The sequence below is a fragment of the Borostomias antarcticus genome (assembly GCF_949987555.1).
Source record: "Borostomias antarcticus genome assembly, chromosome: 21".
Taxonomy (NCBI): Eukaryota; Metazoa; Chordata; class Actinopteri; order Stomiiformes; family Stomiidae; genus Borostomias; species Borostomias antarcticus.
In genome coordinates, this window is record NC_140254.1 from 12,798,718 (window position 1) to 12,819,740 (window position 21,023).

Here is a 21,023-nt window from a genome sequence, read left to right on the forward strand (position 1 = left end):
ATTATTACACTACAACAATCATTTGAACTTTATATTTAGGAAGTATAAAAGAGTTGGAAGTACATTAATGAGCTGAATGTTTTAATCATGTTGCAATAATGTTGTGCTTGGGATATATTTAATGGGTTAGTGCAGTCAAAATGGTGAAAATGTCATAAATCATCAAATCGGAAATCGAATCGAAAATCGAATTGAATCGTTGATAATCGATTTTAAATCGAATCGTGACCCTAAGAATCGAAATCGAATCGGGAGATCACTACCGATTCCCACCTCTATAAGCCATTGTAACGTTAGTTCAAACCAGTAGGCTAGGCTCTAACCTGGCTCACTTATGAAACATTAGCTAGCCTTTCCCTGCTCTCACAATGGTGAGTTTATCTTTGCTAGCCACTAGCAACGTTAGCTAAGTTAGCTGTAGCACTGACATGGACGAAACACCCGCCTAACAATGCAGGTTATGATGAGTTTTGCCGGATTAGTAACATGCTTCAAATGTCAGCCGGGAGACAAAATTAGTTAGTCCAGCAGCACCTTGACTATATGGAGGAGGACAGGACTTGATTTAGTTTATATATTGTGTTGATATTGCACAGCTTTATTTATTGTGGTTGTGTAACTTTTACATATTGGATTTGTTTACACATACTGTTCTGCTGCACTTTTCTGACTTGCACACTATTTTATTTGTGATTGTGCTACTTTTATACTGCTGTGTGCTGGATAGATTGGAATTGTTTAAACATAGTTATATTGTTCTTACCTGCACAGATTTATTTATTATGTTTGTGTTAATTTTATAATACATTTGATTTGTTTACATATTGTTCTTACTGTTCTTAAACAAAAAATGCATAATGCTGCTAATTTTGTTTATTCTATTTTAAATAAAAGTGGACCTAACAGGGGTTCTTGTGTCCATCTGTAATTCATGGGCAGAAAATGTATACTGCAATTTAGTAGTTGTCTACTATTCCCTAAAATTAAAACACACACACACACACACACACACATATATATATATATATATATATATATATATATATATGTTTTTCCACCCAATAATAATTTCCATCAAGGTAGGCTACTACAGACGGTAAGGCTTTACTAATGTAGGCGGGACCAATGGTAAGCAGAGTCCTCAATTGGCTCTGAGGGGCTCTTTACAAATGAGCCGTGATGTGATTGGACTAACCCCCCAGCATGTTTCTCTGACTCTGAGCTATACGGTTTGATTGCAATGCGATTACTTTACCTTACATTCTGTTTACATGTCATGATGTAGAAAATGATTGTTCAAACAAATCTATGTTCAACAATAATATCCACTTCCGGTCGTTAGAAGGCCATCTCTAAAGAGCAGTTTATATTAACGGGTCATCAATAAAACTCGATTGGAAGCATACTTTGTGGAGATTTTTTTAGTCAGAACATCAACTGACACCAGTGACCACTCGGTGAGTTTGCTGTCTTTGAAAACGAGTTTATGGTGTTTTTGAGGGTTTTTGTCTATGCACCTATGGATCCATTGAGTGTGTTAGTGGGGATGGGCTATATCTCGAGAGTGCACCGTTTGACGAAACTTTGATATCAGCCTTTGTATGTGATCGTAAATAACCTTATAACATGGCTTCTAATGCTAAATTCCGAACCTGTCCTTTAAAGAATTCTTGTTTGTTTACCATGTCAAATATGTTTCTGGACGTTTGGTGACCAGACATGAATATAAATAATCTGCAGTGCACATGCCAACAAGTTTAAGAAAAAGTTTCACATATTTAACAATTATTGACAATGTTAATTAACAATAATTGACATGTTATCACTAATTTAGCTAGCTACAGCAGGCAGATGATGAAGGCAGCTAGCTTTAGCAACTCTCTTGCGAAGAGGTTTGCGATGCTTCACTCAATCGCTGCAAGACATCCACACAGACACAAGTCTGACTTGCATAACAGTCAAACGAGCAGTGCAAGAGTAGAAAACACTGACCACATTCCAGTTCCCAAACATCCAACAGTGGGCCAATGCACCACAGGCTGAGAAACACGTGCTGCCACCCAAAGTTTACCCTAAATTGTTGTAGTGCGCATTCCCTTCTGTCCAACTAGCCTGAGCTAGCTAGTTAGCTACAGGTATGATGGTACTGGTAGCCAGTCGATTAGTTAGTTACACTGAAGCAGCGCTGATCAAGTCCAGCAGCGCAACTGTCATTTTTTCTTTGTTCTCTTTCTGATTAGCTCTGAAAACTTTGCTTTTTGCCGTATTTTTTTTTATCACGCCGTTACAAGAACATGAGCAAATAGGGTTGCAATCAAAACAGGCGTGTAGATTTATGACGGCTTATTATCGTTGTAAAACAAAATAGCCAACTGTAGAAGGCAATTCTTCTTTTCATATTCTTACCTAATTCAGGGAGCAGATGTTTGCTTTTCAAGAGATGAGCATCTCCCTTTGTGCTCCCGTTGTCTGTCGCGCGGATAACGTGTCCCGTGCTTTATATTCCGTCCAGGTCTCAAGGATTATAAAAGAGTCGAAGGCAGAAAACGCTGACTATGAACATTTCTCACAGAGCTCTCAAAAAAGACAAAACGAAGCCCTTGTCTCAAACCTTTCCCAGCATCTCTCCCCGCGCCCCTCACCAGCACTTTCAACAATTCTTTTGCGCTTGCTTGAAATCTGTAGGCTCATGCGCGAGAGTAAGCGCCACCTACCAGAGAAATGTATGTTTAAAGTAGGCTATTTTAAGCGTGCTTTGGTGTAGGCCTTCCTACTCAATACAGTTGCTTAACCTACAATTCCCTTATGTCCAAGGACCAACCACATAGATAGATAGATAGATAGATAGATAGATAGATAGATAGATAGATAGATAGATAGATAGATAGACAGACAGACAGACAGACAGACAGACAGACAGACAGACAGATGGGTCCATAAATATTTGGACATTCACACAATTTTCATAATTTTGGCTCTGTACACCACCACAGTCGATTCGAAATGAAACAGTCAAGATGTGCTTTAAATGCAGACCTTCAGCGTTAATTAGAGGGTATTTACATCCAAATCAGGTGAACGGTGTAGGAATAACAACACATTTTATAAGTGGTACCCCCTTTTTAAGGGACCAAAATAAACTTGACAAACTAACATAATCATAAATCAAATTGTCATTTTTAATATTTGGTTGCAAATCCTTTGTAGTCAATGACAGCCTGAAGTCTGGACCCATAGACATCACCAGATGCGGGGTTTGGTCCCTGGTGATGCTCTGGCAGGTCTCTACTGCAACTATCTTCAGGTAGCCTATTTCTTCTTTGGGCGGTTTCCCTTCAGTTTTGTCTTCAGCAAGTGAAATGCATGCTCAATTGGATTCATGTCAGGTGATTGACTTGGCCATTACAGAACATTCCACTTATTTGCCTTGAAAAACTCTTTGGTTGCTTTCGCTAGCTTCTGGTCATTGTCCATCTGCACTGTGAAGCGCCTGTGGCTGAATATGAGCAGATAATATTGCCTGAAGCACTTCAGAATTCATCATTCTGCTGTTTTTGTCAGCATTCACATCATCAATAAATACAAGGGAGCCAGTTCCATTGGCATCCATACATGCCCACGCCATAACACTAAACCATCATGCTTCACGGATGAGGTGGTGCTTTGGATCATGAGCAGTTCCTTCCCTTCTCTATACTCTTCTCTTCCCATCATTCCGGGGGTAGCAGCATAAAGAGATAAAGAGTGATATCATATGGATATACATCCATATGTACATTAACTGTGCAGTATATAATATAAAAGCAAATATATATATATATGTATCTACTGTACATACAATCAGTCAGTATTAATATAGCTACACAATAGAATAAGATATATATATATATATATATATATATATACACCTACTGTACATACATACATTCAGTCAGTATAAATAAACAATGTATGTCCTTGTGCTTTGGACGTAAGGCCTACACTAAATTAATAGCCTATTTCAGCTAGCAACATTATTGCATGTAATTTGGCAAAAATTATGCCCATTAGTAGAAAATCCATTATTTGTGTTCTGTTTTCTCTCAAACCTTCATAATGTTGAGCCCTATCTGGGGTATACAGTATTTGTAAATTCTGGATTTCCATTGGTCCTACCCGGATAAAATCTAGATCAAGCTCCCTCTACTGCTTTGTCCTCAGTCAATTCATTTCATATGCCTCTTGTATGTATTCCTCTGTGAAACGCCAGGACCCTCTAGCCCCCCCCCCCCCCCCCCCTCTTCAATTTAGCTTGCAGGATTTACAGGGCTCAATTTACTTAGCTTCTAAGTGCTTGGAAGCACTTGTTTAGAATGTCTTTTCTAGGCTCTTTAAGTGGACTCAACCCAGATCGATGTATTTTCAGGGTAAGTCTTGATCTTGCAATTTAGTTTTGCTTGATAAGGATTTCTCTCAGCATGGGCCTATAAGTGGACATACAGTAGCACACAATTGTTGTATAGTAAACGTCAATGAGCAATGCCTTGTGTAATTTGCTTTATTTGGTATCTAGGTAGGTCAAGAACACAGTAGGAAAAAGAGCAGGTAAGATGGCTAAGAGGGGAAAAGAAGATTTTAGGCTTAAGGTTAGCACCGACCTGGAAACAGCACTATGCCAGGAAATGGCAGCATGTAATGTCATTGCTTGGCTCTTCTGTTGCTCATGTTGAAACTCATTCTAATGAATAAATCTCACTCTTGATAATAATAATAATAATAGCAATAATATTAATAATAGTGATAATAGTAATGATAGTAGTAGTAACAATAATAATAATAATAATAATAATAATAATAATAATATAAGGCTGCACCTATAATGTCTGTAGACCTAGGCTACACACAGGAGCAGTGGTGACTGAAGAAGTGGGTATACTATAACAACAAGTATTCTGAAATGGTTCCGCCTTTACATCAGAAGAAGTGGGTACACTGTGTGTGTGTGTGTGTGTGTGTGTGTGTGTGTGTGTGTGTGTGTGTGTGTGTGTGGATAAAGAAGTGGGTCTATTCCCTTGACTACACTACTGCCCAGGAGATGATATAGGCAGCCAGCCAACCAGGCAGCAGATCCCAGCACATTAGCCTAAGCTTTCAAATGCAAGCGTCAGTGCAACAAAGGAAAATATTATTTTCTGCCTAATATATATTTTAAGTAGGCTAAAATAGTCATTTGTGTAGGCCAGGCATTCCCAAACTGTGAGGCGGGCCTCCCCTGGGGGGCCCCAAAGAAATTCAGGCGAGGCGCGGAGGGATGGTTAATTGAAATAAATGGGATTGAAATAAATAATGGGAGAGATGTATACTAAATTTGTGGATACTGCAGAGAGGGCCTCCCCCTGCAGGCATGAATGTATTGTGCGAAAACGTCATAACGTTAACTAGCAACAGGTGCCACCGAGCTAACTTAGCTGTGTAACGTTATGGGCTAGCTAACGCTTGCATAATGTTTTATTTTTAAATAAAATTTTTGGGGTTGGGGGGGCGCGGGTGTGTCACTGTTTTCAGAGGGGAGGCCCACATTGAGTTTGGGAACCCATGGTGTAGGCTATGACTTATTAGTGTGAATGCTGATTCAGCATTCACACTATTGTTATCCAGTTTTTTATTATTCTTTTTCTTCCGTACATTTTTTGGCTCGCTGCAGCTCCTTCATACTTTGAGCTACTTAAACCATTTAAGTATCAAAATGTTCAGCTTTTTAAGGACACTTTCAGATTTTTATACCTTTTATACTTTTTTAAATATTCAGCTTTTTAAAAAAAAAATTACAATGGAAGTCTATGGGCAGACCTTGAAATCCTCTTCAACTTTGAAACATATCTCCTCCTTTATTTTTTGTGCTAGAAACCTCTTTCAATGTTTCAAATGTTCAGGACATTTAGCTGAGTAAAGGAATGATTTAGATTTTTAATATTCTTCATAGTTTTGATGTAATTTAACTTTGATTTTGAGCTTTTTTAATATTGAAGTGGATGTGTGGAATATTCAGTTTTTAGTGTGTGGCAGCTTGTTTTTTGAAAACATCCACACGTTTTGTAAACTGCTGTCACTCCTACAGTCTTAACAGCTCATAGACATATTATACATTAAAATGTTCCCACAACTGTGCTGATTCGTATAATGAAAAGAGCTCCACTAACTTTTGAGCTGCTAATTTTGAATTCATAGATAGATAGATTTTTCAAGATGCCCATCCACATCCATTGTATGACCAAAACGGTGGTAGAGCAATTATCAACTTTCTCGAAAATGCTAGTTTTGTCAACGTTTTGATCTGAACCATTGTATATGATTATAAGTAACCTTAAAACAGGGCTAAACATGCATTTTCCCTTTACTACTCCTTTAAGGATGCTAAATGCCTGGAGTTTGCGGCTGGAGTTTGAGAAGTCAATGGAGTTATTGGCCTCCCAGCGCTTTCACCAGTATGCCGTGGAGTTCCCAGCATGCCTCGTCCACGTTATTGGTGTTAGGTAGCCTGGTATGAGCATCCCGATCTAGCGAGCTCGCTGCTTCGCTCCGCAATATCGGTCTGGCCTTCGCCCCATAGAGAGTGATTATGTGGGAGGGGGTACTTGCCTTGACAGAAAAATACCTTCAGCCAATGAGCGTTCAGCAAACTTTTGCCAAATCCAGTCGGAAGAACGGCAAAAACTTATTTTCCACCGAGAAACTGCGCTAGTGCATACTCTTGTTCTTGTTTAAGTGTTGTGATTAAGTCTATTTCTGCAATAACTGCACTTATAGCTGCGTTTATTCTTCTAATGTTAACGTTACCACTCGTTGCTTCGGGTGCCACCATGTTTGTTTAGCGAGCGGCAGAGACACGAACAAATCAGGGGCTGCTTTCTACTGTGGGGCGGGACAGCAGTTAAAACGCAGTCCCTGATTGGCCCGGTATGGTCTGGATTTTGACATAATCGCTCTGGAGGAGGCGAAGGCCAGACCGTTCTGCGTTAGTGAAACGTCGGTCGTTCCAGGCTAGGTGTTAGGTGGTGGGAGGCACCTCGTGGATCTACAGTATGGGTAAGGAGGCGGCAGTTGGCCTCTCGGAAGTTCCATCACTTCCATCACCGGCTTGCCTGGGACGAGGTCCATGAGTTTAGGCAGAAGGTCTGAGCGTATATGGAGAAAGACCAACCTGCAGGTCCACCATGATATTCTCAAAGAACATCTCTCTGCCTTTAATAAGGCAATAAGAAATGCAAGGAAGGACCACTTCTCAAAACTGATATCTATGAACCAAAATAATTCAAGAATGCTCTTATCAACGATTGATAGCCTAATAAATCGGTAAAAACACTATATAATCTGCTCTGTGCCTCCAAATGTGAGGAATTTGCAGCATACTTAAGAGATAACATGACGAATATTAGGAGGAATATCACCTAGGAAAGGCCATGTGTCTTGCTCACTGAACCTCTTCCTCCATGTAATGGACATATGAGCTTGTTTACACTGGTTGACACAGAAATGTTGAGAAAAGTAGTATCCCAACTCAAGTCCTCCACAGGTCCTCCTCCGCTGGATCCTATCCCCACCAATTTTTTCAAAACTCTTTTTGACTCTGTCTTATGACATTCTAGCTATTGTTAATGACTCCCTGTCTACATGTATCTTCCCACCAACACTCAAAACTTAATAATTTAATATAATTCTGGAAAAGATTGTTTTCAAACAGACAAATGATTTCCTAGCTACAAGTTCTATCTTCAACATCTTGCTGTCCGGTTTTCGCGCCCATAGCACAGAGACGGCATTAGTCAAAGTTGTAAATGACTATAGAACTAATGCTGACTCCTGGACCTGAGTGCAGCTTTTGACACCGTAGATCATACGATCCTCATCGAAAGACTGGAGAGGTGGGTTGGCGTCTCTGGTCCAGTCCTAAATTGGTTTAGGACCACAGCTCAGAAAAGATTCCTATGACCTGTGGGGTGCCTCAAAGATCAATGCTGGGACCTCTACTCTTCAGCCTGTACATGCTGCCCCTTGGCAGTGTCATCAGGAGGCACAGCATAAGCTATTGTACCATAGCTATGTAGATTACACCCAACTCTATGTTTCTGTAACACAATTACAGAATAATAAGTAAGTAATAATTACAGCTCGATTGACTGCCTTGTTAAGTGTATTATACGGATATAAATGTATGGATGTCACATAATTTCCTCCAAGACAAAACAGAGGTACTGATCATTGGTGAAAAAGCTGAAATAGAGAAACTATCTGCACATTAAAAAACTGGCAATTAACACCAAATGGCAGGCTAAAAACCTAGGTGTCATACTTGACTCACTTAATTTCGAAACCCACATGAAGAATATTACCAAGATATCTTTTTATCACTCAAGAAACATTGCCAAGGTGCAACCGTTTCTCTCTCAGGCTGACACTGAAAGACTAATGCATGCTTTCATCACAAGCAGGCTGGACTACTGCAATGCTCTACTGTCTGGCCTACGAAAGAAAGCAGTCTCTAAATTACAAATAATACAGAACGCTGCAGTACGAGTCCTTACTAAGACCAGGGTTGCCAGATTGGTGTGATGTTTTCCAGCCCAATGAGTGCTCAAATTCCGCCCAATGTGATAAAAAAACGGCCAAATATTATAGTATATAATATATCTCAGTACATGCTAAGAAAAATGCCTTTCAGTTCAAATACCGAAAATAATAATAACTAATATGGTAAACTGCAACACACGCCTACACACGTCACACACTACGAGAGAGAGAGAAAGATGCGTAATTCCATCAAATAGTCAAAGAAATGATAATGCAGGCAACAAATTATAATAACACATGAGAAGCATTGCTATATCATGAATATAGGAACGGCGGTGCTGCGGTCATAGACAAGAGAGCAACTCAAGATAACAAGATGACAAGTTAGATAACAAGCTTTAGTGGTGACAAGAAACCGGTAGAGAATGTGACAAGTGGACTAGGCTACACAACATCCAATGGTATATAACCACCTGTATAACCAACCATGAATATCTGCCTGATCACCTACAATAACCGAGTCAGGAGTGTGACACTCAGGCAGGCAAGCAGGCAGAGACACAAGTAATGCATCACTCAATGATGCAACATCCAGAAACACCTGCTGCATATTATTAAATAAAAAATGAACAGGTCAGGAGTCCATTTCAACTTCTAACGTAACTCGTCAATGTAAAACTACGTACATGTGGTGAACTTGCTAATTAGCAAGTATTAATAGATGGTTGAGTCAAAGCTATCGCGTGACACTGTTGCTAGGCAACTGGGCAATCAATCAGCCCAGCCAGGCGCCACATTAAGGTAGTGTGGGCGTGTTTGGGGTTAGGCTACTCCTCCAGTTGTGTTGCGTGACTGTGAAATACATTTTTCTGAATACATTTTTAAAATATATACACCCGCCCAACTCATGGAAACCAGCCCAAATTCTGTCTACCCACCCATGCCCATTTTCCCCCGCACAATGCAACCTAAACCAGCCCAATTGGTTACCTGTCAGTTTAAGAATAGACTTCAAAATGATTGTATTAGTCTATAAATTCCACAGTCGCGCACCTGAATACGTTTCAGACGTGCAGGTACATGCCCAACTGGGGCGGCTGTAGCTCAGTTGGTAGAGCGGGTCGTTCAATGATTGAAGGGTCAGTGGTTTGAATCCCAGCTCCGACATGTCGAAGTGTCCTTGAGTAAGACACCTAACCCCAAATTGCTCCCAATGAGCAGGTTAGCACCTTGCATGGCAGCTACCACCATTGGTGTGTGAGTGTGTGTGTGTGAATGGGTGAATGAGAGGCCATTGTAAAGAGCTTTGAGTGCCGCTAAGGTGGAAAAGTACTATATAAGTGCAGTCCATTTACCATCAATCTCTCCACAGTCGCGCACCTCAATACGTTTCAAACATGCAGGTACATGCCCAACAGACCACTCGGGTCCTCAGGTACTGAACTCCTAACAGTTCCAAAAGTCAGGACCACACGGAGAGGCAGCTTTCAGTTTCTATGACCCCAACCTCTGGAACACCTTGCCAGAGAACTTAAGAAGGGCTGAAACAATGGACATTTTTAACCGAGATCTTAAGACAAGGCAAGGCAAGTTTAGTTGTCTAGCACATTTCAGCAACAAGGCAATTCAAAGTACTTTACATGAGACATTAGGTGCAAGAAACTCATTATAAAAAGACATTTAAAACAAAATTAAAGAAAAAGAAAATACAATACAATAAAATAAAAGTTACAGTGCAGTGTATGAATGAATAATTATTTGATTTAATAAAAAGCAGCGGCAAAAATAAGTTTTTAGTCTTGATTTAAAAGAACTGAGAGTTGCAGCAGACCTGCAGTTTTCTGCAAGTTTGTTCCAGATATGTGGAGCATAAAAACTGCATCTCCATGTTTTTTGTTTTTGTTTTAACTCTGGGGACAGAAAGCAGACCTGTGCCAGATGGCCTCAAAGGTCTGGGTGGTTCATAACGTAGCAGCAGATCATAAATATATTTTGGCCCTAAACCATTCAGTGCTTTATAAACCAACAGCAGTATTTTAGTCAATTCTTTGACAGACAGGAAGCCGGTGTAAGCACCTCAGAAGTGGACTGGAGTGATATGATTCACTTTCTTAGTCTTAGTGAGGACTCGGGCAGCAGCGTTCTAAATCAGCTGCAGCTGTCTGATCGATTTTTTTAGAGAGACCAACACACCATTACAGTAGTCGAGTCTACTGAAGATAAACGCATGGACACGTTTTTCCAGATCCTACTGAGACATGTGACTGTTGAAATTCAGATCTGAGTCCATGACTACACCAAAATTTCTGGCTTCGTTTGTGTTTTTTAGCATTAATGATTGAAGCTGAGCGCTGACTTTTAATCATTCTTCTTTGGCTCCAAAGACAATTACTTCAGTTTTATCTTTGTTTAGTTGAATAAAGTTCTGGCACATCCAATCGTTGATTTGTTCAATGCACTTATTTAGCGCTTGTATGGGATTATAGTCCCCTGGTGATATGGTGATATAAATTTGTGTTGTCTGCGTAGGCATGGTAACATATTTTGTTTTGTTTTCCATATTTTGAGCTGGTGGGAGCATATAAATGTTGAAAAGAAGAGGTCCCAGAATGGAGCCTTGGGGAACTCCACAGGTCATTTGTGTCTGATTGATGTCAGATTTGTAATTGCCTATAGACACAAAGTAGTCCCTGTCCTTCACGTAGGGTTCAAACCAGTCTAGCACTGTGCCAGAAATTCCCAGCCCGTTTTCCAGTCGGTCTAGTAATATGTTGCGGTCAATCATGTCGAATGCAGCGCTGAGATCCAGTAATACTAAGACTGAAATTCTGCCATTGTCTGTATTTAAATGGATGTCATTGAAGACCTTAACAAGAGCAGTCTCTGTGCTGTTGTATGGTCGAAATCCTGACTGGAAGACATCAAAACAATTATTTAGTGCCAGGAAGTTTTTCAGTTGTCGAAAAACTGCCTTTTCAATGATTTTACTTAAAAACGGGAGGTTTGATATGGGCCTAGAATTGTTCATTTGTGAGGTGTCTTTTTTTAAGAGTGGCTTGACGACAGCAGTTTTTAGGGTTTGTGGGAACATACCTGAAAGAACAGATGTGTTTACAATTATGAAATCAGAGGTCATGCAGGCAACAGGAGGAGGATTTCACATATTGTAATGTCCTCCAGGGTTTTATCGTTGATCGGATAAAATTGTGATTGTGAATTTTAAGTGGACACTGGGACAACACATATCCTGTACCTGATATGGAGGCACTGACTGCTTGTCTAATTTTCTGAATTTTGTCAGTGAAGAATGAGGCAAATTCATTGCAGGCCCTGGTGGATATAAGTTCAGAGGCTACTGACACAGGAGGGTTTGTTAGCCTATCAACAGTGGCAAACAAAGCATGCATTATAATGTTATATATATAATTATTATATATAATAATTATATAATGACACTCTCTTCTATTCTGACCGGCGTGGTGTTTTTCCATGGAGCTCTTTTCTTACCAGAGAATACCTTCACCTTAGTGGGCACAATGGTGTCAATAATAAAGTTAAAGTCGCAATGATTGTCACACACCCGACCTGAGGGTGGTGAAATTAGTTCTCCGCATTTGACCTATCCCCTGGGGGAGCAGTGAGCAGCATCGGTGCCACGCTCGGGAATCATTTGGTGATTTGCAACCCTTGATGCTGAGTGCCAAGCAGGGAGGCAATGGGTACTTAAATATATTTTTTATTTTTTATATAGTCTTCGGTATGACACGGCCGGGGATCGAACTCACGACCTCCCAGTCTCAGGGTGGACACTCTAACCTCAAGGCCACTGATATATTTGTAATTTTAGAATTGAAACTATCTACAAGCTCATTGACTGAGACCCAAGAGGGGGCGGGTGTGGATGAGAAAGCCTGAGTAAATATTTCACTGGTGTTTTCAGTGTTGTACTGTTTTGTGATGACCTCTGTTTGAACATTTGTGTGCATGGAGATAGTACTCTCAATGAAAACACAGGAATGATCAGAGAGTGCAACATCAGACACCTCAACCTTAGAAATATTCAGACCTTTGGTGATGATCAAATCCAGAGTGTTCCCCTTGTTGTGTGTGGGCTCCGTCATATGCTGAGTCAGTCCATAGTTATCAAGGACACAACACACCTCTGTCCTGAGGGTTGTCAACATGGATGTTAAAATCACCAACAATAACCACACAATTAAAGTGAATACAGATAATAGACAGCAGCTAAGCAAAGACATCAAAAAAGTTTGGACTGTATTAGGTGGCCTGTAGATGTTTTGAAATATGGCTAGAGAAGAGGAATTCAACTGAAGCGTCACATATTCAGAGCGAAGGGAAGACCTGTGTCGGAGTTACGCTCAACACGTCCAGAGCTCCCACGTGAGAGAACTCCTCCTCCTCTAACATGTCTGTTTCTGGGCGTTGCACCAGGCATGCCAGTCGGCTTCAGACCAGCATAACAAGAAATGAGCTCTACAGGAACTCTACCATCCCCTATCTGACCACACTGCTTAATCAAAACGTATAACTTGTAAAACGTATAACCCTCCTTTTAAATTATGTTTAGCTTAATTGTTGATTACTGTACTGTATGTTCTACTGTTTATTTGTATTGCATTTTTAAATTGTAATAGGACATATAATTCATCCTGTGTGAACATGATGCAAGTTGTCCTAATAAAACTCAAACTCAACTCAAATATTCAAAAGAACCAACATTTCCGCAACACATATGCTTACATTGAAGGGAGTCATTAAGTAAAATGGCAACTTCACCTCCTTTCTTATACACTCTAGCCTCACTCATAAAGCTGAGGTTGGGAGGGGTTGACTCGATAAGAACAGCTACACTTAAGACTTACCTATTCAGTTTAGCCTACAATCACTAGCCAGGACCTAGAGACACAAAAAAGCAGCCTCCAGCCTGCCTGTGAATCCTTCGTATACACTGGTGTATTATGTTATGCACTGTGTGTATATATAGATGTGTATACAGATGCTGGTTGCCCTGCGACTGGTCTGTTCTAATATCTGTGTTGCTTTATGTCTCTGCGTGCTACTAACCCTTGTCTGCCTCCCCTCTCCCTAGTGCCTCTCTCTCTCCCTCCTACCTAACCAGGTCCAGTGGATGCCCCACTGTCACCTGCAGACCATCCTGTATCAGGTCCCGGAGATTTACCCCATATTGCTCTGTAAATGTTCTTAGCCAATAAACAAACATTTTCCAGGAGCTTGCAGGGAATAATTTTTACAGCTCACCTTTCTGGCCCCCGGGTGAAACTGCTCTCTGTAAAGTGCATTGTGTTGCCTCTGTGTATGAAATGCGCTATACATAAAGTTTGATCTGATTTGATTCAAATCCCAAGTCTGCCAAGGAAGATGGTGTGGTGTAGGTGTGGTGTGAGCTGACAACTAAACTATCGCTAATAGCACAGTCCAGGGGTCCATTCTTGTGCCCTTCAAACCCTCTGCCAGTTGTGAGTGAAATTCGAGTCACTAGTAAAATGCTGTAAACTCACAGCACCATAAATTACAGTTGTTCTTCCCACAGTGCATTGTGCCTACAGTCATTTGTTGTGATCGCTTTCTAAGTTAATGCCAGTGAACTGGATTTAATGGTTCACTGGTTTTATTGTTAACATTACAGTATTGGTCCAATTTATGAACTAAGAGCAGCTCTGGAATTGTGTAAGCTTCACCACACTAGGCCTCCGCCTCTCTCAATAAAGTCAAAAACCAGTTTACAAGAATGTGGTAGAGCCTGTTTACTGTCATCTCTCTTTAGTCGGCAGATCCTTATCGACGTCTGTAATAGGTTGTAATAGGATATACATTGTTTCAGAGAATGTCCTGATGGTTGCACCAAACCTCAAAACCACACCTTTATGCATCAAACTCTGTTGCCATGTAGGCTACTGGCAATAAAAGGTGTTGTTTGCTTTTGATGTCCTACACAGAAACTATGCTCATCTAGGCCTACAGGAGGTTCTGAAGGGGTTAATTTGCAACAATGCTAAAATAACGCATTACAACTTTTGCTGAAGGCTTCCAAGTGTTTGAGTGAGGCTTTACTCGTACTGTAAAACATCTGAAAAAACATATAAATTAAATACAGCCAATATTGTTAAGACATTCAGTAGATGGCACATAGCGGCTAGTTAAGAGGTAGCCTAGCCTACAGGAGGGGTTAACTTTGCAACAATGCTAAAATAACACATTCCAACATTTGCTGAAGGCTTCCAGATGTTGAGTGATCGGCTGTGTAGGCTACTTTTACTGTAAAAAAGCGGAATAATTATGAATATGAAATAAATATTTTGTAAAGATATTCCGTATATCCGTATAGCGATAGTTAAAAAGAAGAGCCACATCTGCGCCGCATGAACTTCAAACTAGACTTTAGCTCGCTCTGACACGGAAGGTGGAATCCATCCAGTCGCATTTTTTTCTTGGGAGGAGGGATTCAGGAATCATGCAGTTTGTGACAGAAGCTATGGGACTTTGAGCGAGGAAAGTATCAAGAGCGACGAAGGGAGATAAGTTTAGCTCACTCTGAAAAAGACAAAACATCCCAATGGCAGAACAGGTAGGTCGACTGCGTCAGATATTTTCATTGTCGCGGAACGAATTGTTTGAATGATGATTTGGCTGCTAGTGCTCTGCAGGGAATTCTGGTTTAAATGTAGATTTTCACCATAGATTTCGCTCTGGCGTTCAAATGCCTCATAGCGTGATCCAGGAACTTTCAAACGGTGTGCTCATTACTCCCTATCAGTTTACGATCACCTTTGCAAAGGTAGGTAGGCTACGAGCCCATTTATGACGAGGCTAGAGGGGCCAATATTGAAATAGGCACTTGCATTCATTTATTGATCTGGCTGCATCTATTGCCGTTCGAAATCTAGGTTTGTGGACAGTTAGGATTAATCTGGGCGACTGGTTGTGCCCGGCCGTGTGGAAATGGAAAGCACAGTGAGGGAGCCAACGCACAGAAACACTCCAGGACGGGTACAAGAAAAGGTTTTTAAAGGATACTAATGACAGACAGCAGCATATATGTTTTTCTGTCTATCGGTATATACCTTCTGATAGGCTAGTAGTCTACAGACAGGCACGTATCAGACTGTGACAGGCAGAAGGCATAGCCCACCGATAGACAGAGAAACAGACAGACAGACAGACAGACAGACAAGATAGTTATATAGATAGACAGATGTAGGCCTATGGGTGTTTGGCTAGGGGTAGACAATTGAACCACCTGGCTGTGGTTCCTCTCTGTTTCAAAGGTATAGGGCAGTCTTGCACATAAGTAGGCCTATCTAGGGGCTTTTGGCAAGAAGGCTCTCTCAAGCTTGCATTTCAGCTATCCTGATAATTTGAACAACTGCCCTCCACAGATTTTCTAATGTGAACTGATGTCTCTGAGGCCTAATACAACAGAGTGCCCCTTTTCATTGTCTAATTAAATGTCCCCTCAAACTGTTGTCCAACAGGATTTTTTAAAGCTTTGGCCTGGGGCATTTACAGTAGTTGTAGTTTTATAACAGGCTTATAACAGGTTAATAACATTTCAGTGACAAAACGTATGCTGTCCATGACTATGTTATTTTCAAAGCTGTAATACCAACAGCTTGTTAAGATAAATGAAGTTGTGTTTTTACAGAGCAGAATGTTGCAGTGCCTGCCGTATCTGATGTCCCAAGCAGATGGCACTCAAGGACAGGGTTAATCACCAGAAAAGCATAGCGTAGGCTTGTAAGAAAGCTATGCACCTGAGGACTGATGTGAGTGTGTGTGATTTTTGGGGGGGGATTTGAAGAACAAGTGAAGCTGCATTTTGGCAGGTGCACCCAGGATGTCTTCCGCAGAAATAGGTTGTTTCTTTGGATTAAAGAAACCTTCCCTCTTTCGAACTCTGTCTTTATTTGTGTTCCATCATATACGGGCAGATAAAGGGACCGTTATTTGAGTCTTTTGGTATTCTTCTTCAGCTTTCTTTTGTGTCTTCACTGATCGCCATAAAATATTACATTTAACTTGCCCTAAGTTTGATCCTCTCTTTCTCCTTAGTACTCTGACCTGGAGATGGCCATCAATGTTCTGGTCACACAGTTCCACTCTGCTGCGGACAATGGCCCTACGCTGAAGACAGAGGAGTTCAAAGGCCTTCTCTCTTCCCAGTTGCCCAACTTAGCCAAGGTAAGGCTTCAAATACTTCATTGCTTAGACACCTAGCCACACCTGCCTTTGATTCTCCTAGTAGGGTGCGGCACTAACTAACTGCCTCCCTCAAGTCCACACACACACACACACACACACACACACACACACACACACACACACACACACACACACACACACACACACCCTTTCAAATTGAATTTTAAGCATGTGTTATTGTGAGGAAGGATAGACAGTACAATTGCATTTAATAATCTTTCAATATTGTTTTTCCATTGTTCAAAATATTTCATTGCAATATATAATTTATCATCTTTTTCAAGAAAAAATGAATGATCTCATGTATAGAGAGGATTCCAGTTACAACATTATGAAAATGGTTTCAGCTGCAAAAGTGCAGATGTCAAGACAGGAAATATTCAATCATCCATTGTTTCCTGCGGACACTGACTTTGCATCTGCCTTAGTGACAGCTATAGTACATTTCCAAAATGATTTTCTGGGTTACTTCTGTACAACCAAACACAGCAACCTGCATTTCTCCAAAAACAGTGGCTAACCACTAGCGTAGCAAAATACAGCTGTACCTAATGATACCTCTGGCTGGTGTGTTCTGTATGGCCCGGATATTCTGGAGCAGAGGAATGAGCAAATCCCTTATAGCACCTATCACACCTAGAAAATAGTTGGAAATATCTGTGACATTTCTTGTTTCACATTTTTGTTTCAGTTTTGAATGCTATGGTCTAGGTCTCCATACTTTCCACTAGCATTGCAGCTAATGCTAACCAGAGCTAGAGCGGGTTCTCTGAAGTGCCTGGATTACAATTAGAAACATCTGCATCCTTTTACTACACCCCCAGTTAGTGTATAAATAAGCTAAATGTTCAAAATCCTTCACCAAATGAATGTTGCTGTATCAATATTTAACTGCTGTAGCTACCAACTTAAGTTAATACATATATGAAGTGTTTTATGATATTGGTAATACTTTGTGGCCTCTCCCTAAACTCCCCAGAGCGCTAGCACGGAGGAGGGCCTGGGGGAGGTGCTCAAGCTGATGGGCGTGTCCGGCGGAGAGGGCATCACCTTCAAACACTTCTGGGGCTTCATCCAGGCCCTGGCCACCACTCAACATGGGCTGCTCAGCGGAGAAAGCGTGTCTAAATGTAACTGTGTGCTTCATTGAGAAACACAGCCTTTTACAGTGATGACATTGGGTCTACATTGTGGTATTACACTTTTTGCAAAAGGAAAAAAGGAAAAAGGAAAACACTATCACCTATGACACCCATTGCTGCAGTCCAACCCTGGACGCTAACCTAGGACGTGATTGATCAAACATACTTTGCATTGTGAACTGCTCTATATTCCATGTGTAATGTCTTCTGAGAACTGTAAGCAATTGCAGATTGAGAGGAGTGTAGCAGGTTTTCACACCATTTGGATTTGATTTGACTGATTCGTTCATTACAGTCCTCTTATGTACATTCCCAATGCATGAGTGCTTAAAGGTGCAGTGTGTGATTTTCGGCGGCATCTAGAGGTGAGGTTGCAGATTGCAACCAACTACATACAATTACATGGCGGCCTCCGTAGAAGGACCTGCTCCCAGTGGGCTCATTCTAAGGTTACAAAAAAATATTCTTATTTTGATGGGATTCTACACTAATTAAAACATACTTAGGAATATTATATTCAATTCAATAACAAAACACTACACACTAATCAGGGCTGGTAGTTATTAAGGGGGCTGATATTTAGTAATTAGGTCTCTCAGAATCACTGTAGGAATCATGTTAAAAGCACAAATTACTCAAAATGGGCAGTAGAAGTGTGTTTATCAAGCTTCCCAGACACACACTCTGTGATGAGTAGGCTATGACCAACTCCATGTCTGTTTTACGTAACATTTTGAGCCTCAAAGGAAATTGAGATTTGTACAGAATTATAATTTATTTGATATGTAATGCAGTCATAGTCATTGTCACCCTGTATGCAGTCAGACACAATATAAGAAAAGTAATGGCCTACTGTGTATTGTATTTAGAAATTAAATTGATAACTCACAAAAATAAATGCATTTATAAATAAATGCATTTAGGCATAACGCCACCTATTGAGGGTCAATCACTTTTATATTAATAACAACTAATTATTGGAGTTGTTAATTTTTATGTTAAAAACAACAATTAATTATTGTAACTTGTATGTTAACAACAACAATTAGTTTCACATCTGTTGATTAAAAAAAGGTGTGTGAAACAAGTTGTTCACACCTCAAACTGAAATATACCATTCCATACAAGTATGACCACATTTATGTGAATCTCAGATTTCATTTGGCAGTTATGGCAGCCATTTTCTACTTTGAGAGACGTTATAACCACTGTCCTAGTCTTCATCTATTAAAGTTGATTTATACAACTTGCTTTTCCAGGATTTTTTTACCCCCTCAGTATTTGCGGTGTTGGTGTTCCCAATTCCATATGTATCTTGGGGATGTAAGTGGGGCTACCATTGGGTTGTCTTTACATATGGCATTGCATTTCAATAATGTATGACATGTATTTTGAGCCATTAATCGCCATGCTCCATCCAAGTCCCTATTCCATGTCTAAGACATGTCTTCCCCACTGTGGTATTGCAGACTTGTGTATTTATGTTTTGTTTATTCTGGCCAATGTACTGTGATAACATATGAAAATGTTACCTAAAATTGTGTAATAAACATCAAAATAAAATACAACAAAAGCATGTTCTATTATCATTTGTAATGTATTTGCAAGGCCTATTGGTAACCTACAGTACAAACCAATTAACAGCTGCATTTCACATTTCACAGCTTTTCCTTGAGTGCTCCTTTCATATTTGACACACTATGTAGTAGAGTGGCACAGAGAAGAGAACATTTTAGCACAAAATAGAATACCAAAAATGATTCTGAAAACAGTTCAAAACATACTGACAACTTGGCACACACATTTTTGGTTTCATGGAAATAATGCTCAAAATACTGATCAAACATCACCTCCCATCTATATGACTGAATGCTATCGTGCAAGGTCGTAGGTCGTACCTGAACTGCCATATGAGCATTTACATTATCGTAACATTACAATGAGCACAATTTGTGTTTTCTTATTGTCATACTGTAGCACTGACAGATAACTTTGAATAACTATTAGAACATCCAGCTGTAATGTTTTGTCCTCATATGAGTCATGAGTTATTTTCCTGGATTGAGCCAGTGCATCCTCTTGTCAACTTCTTTCCCTCTGGGGTTCCTCTAAAGAATTCAAGGTAAGATGAAAACGCATACTTATTCATCACCTTCACCCTCCCGAAAATATCAAGCTCTGTCTCCTGGTCGTGGTCCACACCACTCATGATCTGTTTGGATCTGGTGAAGAGAGTGTTCTCCTTTGCAACTACCTCGTTCAACCAAACAAGTCGATTTTCTCTTACCACCTCATTGGACTTGCCCACTGTGCAACCGTAGAATCCTCGCCTTCCTTGTCCTGGCCAGGGGTCATCTGAGGCCATGGGGTGGTCTTCCCCAGCGAAGGCTGTGCAGAGAGAGCTGTCGGAGCCCTGGGATCGGCCCACTTCACAGGCAAGGACACTCATGAGGAAAAGAGAGAAGGTTCGGAAGTTGTGCACAGATGCAGCGAACACGGCGGCCATGAAGTAGTGACCCCAGTGCTCACACTCATGGACACACTGCTGCTGCTGGAATGTCTGGCGGCAGAACTTGTTGAATTCTGATGCTTTGAGACCCTGTCTCAACTCTTGGAGAGAATAGTGATCCCTCTGATCCTTGTAAGTGTCTATAAATTTCTCAATGTCATCCAGGTGGCTAGGATCTATGTACTTGCCTAAAAGGGATACATAGAAGGTTCTCCTCTGCACCTTGTAAATGCAGTCATTCAGAACATAATACAAGTCAAATTCTGCCTCTTCCCTAGCGTTAAACCGTATCTCCACTAGTAGATCTAGAATGGTGGTGATGTGTTTCATGGGAAGGTCTTGCATGGGCTCCTTGTCCGTCAGCCAAACTGCCGTTAAATTGGTCAGACTGGCTTCTGGGACGTAATCAGGAGCACGCCTTTTTTCATGTTGTTCAAAGAACAGGCTCCAAGTGAGGCCCTCTAGACAGTCGATGGAGGTATACTTTTTGCGCAAGTATTCAGGGACAAACATTTGAGGGTGGGTTGGCCATTCCAAAGTCTGTAAGTACAAGGCATGTCCTTGGTAGTTTGGAATGACCTGTC

The 21,023-nt window shown here is 40.7% G+C and overlaps 2 protein-coding genes across 4 annotated transcripts in view; one reads left to right on the forward strand and one right to left on the reverse strand.

Annotated features, from left to right (window-relative positions):
* sema4ab (sema domain, immunoglobulin domain (Ig), transmembrane domain (TM) and short cytoplasmic domain, (semaphorin) 4Ab) overlaps window positions 1–2,597 on the reverse strand; it is a 35,345-nt gene extending 32,748 nt beyond the window's left edge. For both annotated transcript variants that reach the window (XM_084455350.1, XM_084455347.1), the window contains exon 1: window positions 2,407–2,597. The gene's annotated coding sequence lies outside the window, so the exon portion shown is untranslated. The remainder of the gene's footprint in view (window positions 1–2,406) is intronic.
* s100v2 (S100 calcium binding protein V2) lies at window positions 1,363–19,438 on the forward strand. Of its 2 annotated transcripts, none has more exons than XM_084455354.1 (3): window positions 1,363–1,457; window positions 16,639–16,767; window positions 17,768–19,438. In XM_084455354.1, exons 2-3 carry the CDS (start codon window positions 16,654–16,656, stop codon window positions 17,936–17,938), a joined length of 285 nt encoding a protein of 94 aa, XP_084311480.1. In that variant the 5' UTR covers window positions 1,363–1,457; window positions 16,639–16,653; the 3' UTR covers window positions 17,939–19,438. The 2 variants fall into 2 exon arrangements, with proteins under 2 accessions (XP_084311480.1, XP_084311479.1); XM_084455353.1 differs by lacking the exon at window positions 1,363–1,457 and adding an exon at window positions 14,996–15,154.
* Window positions 19,439–21,023: the final 1,585 nt, after the last annotated feature.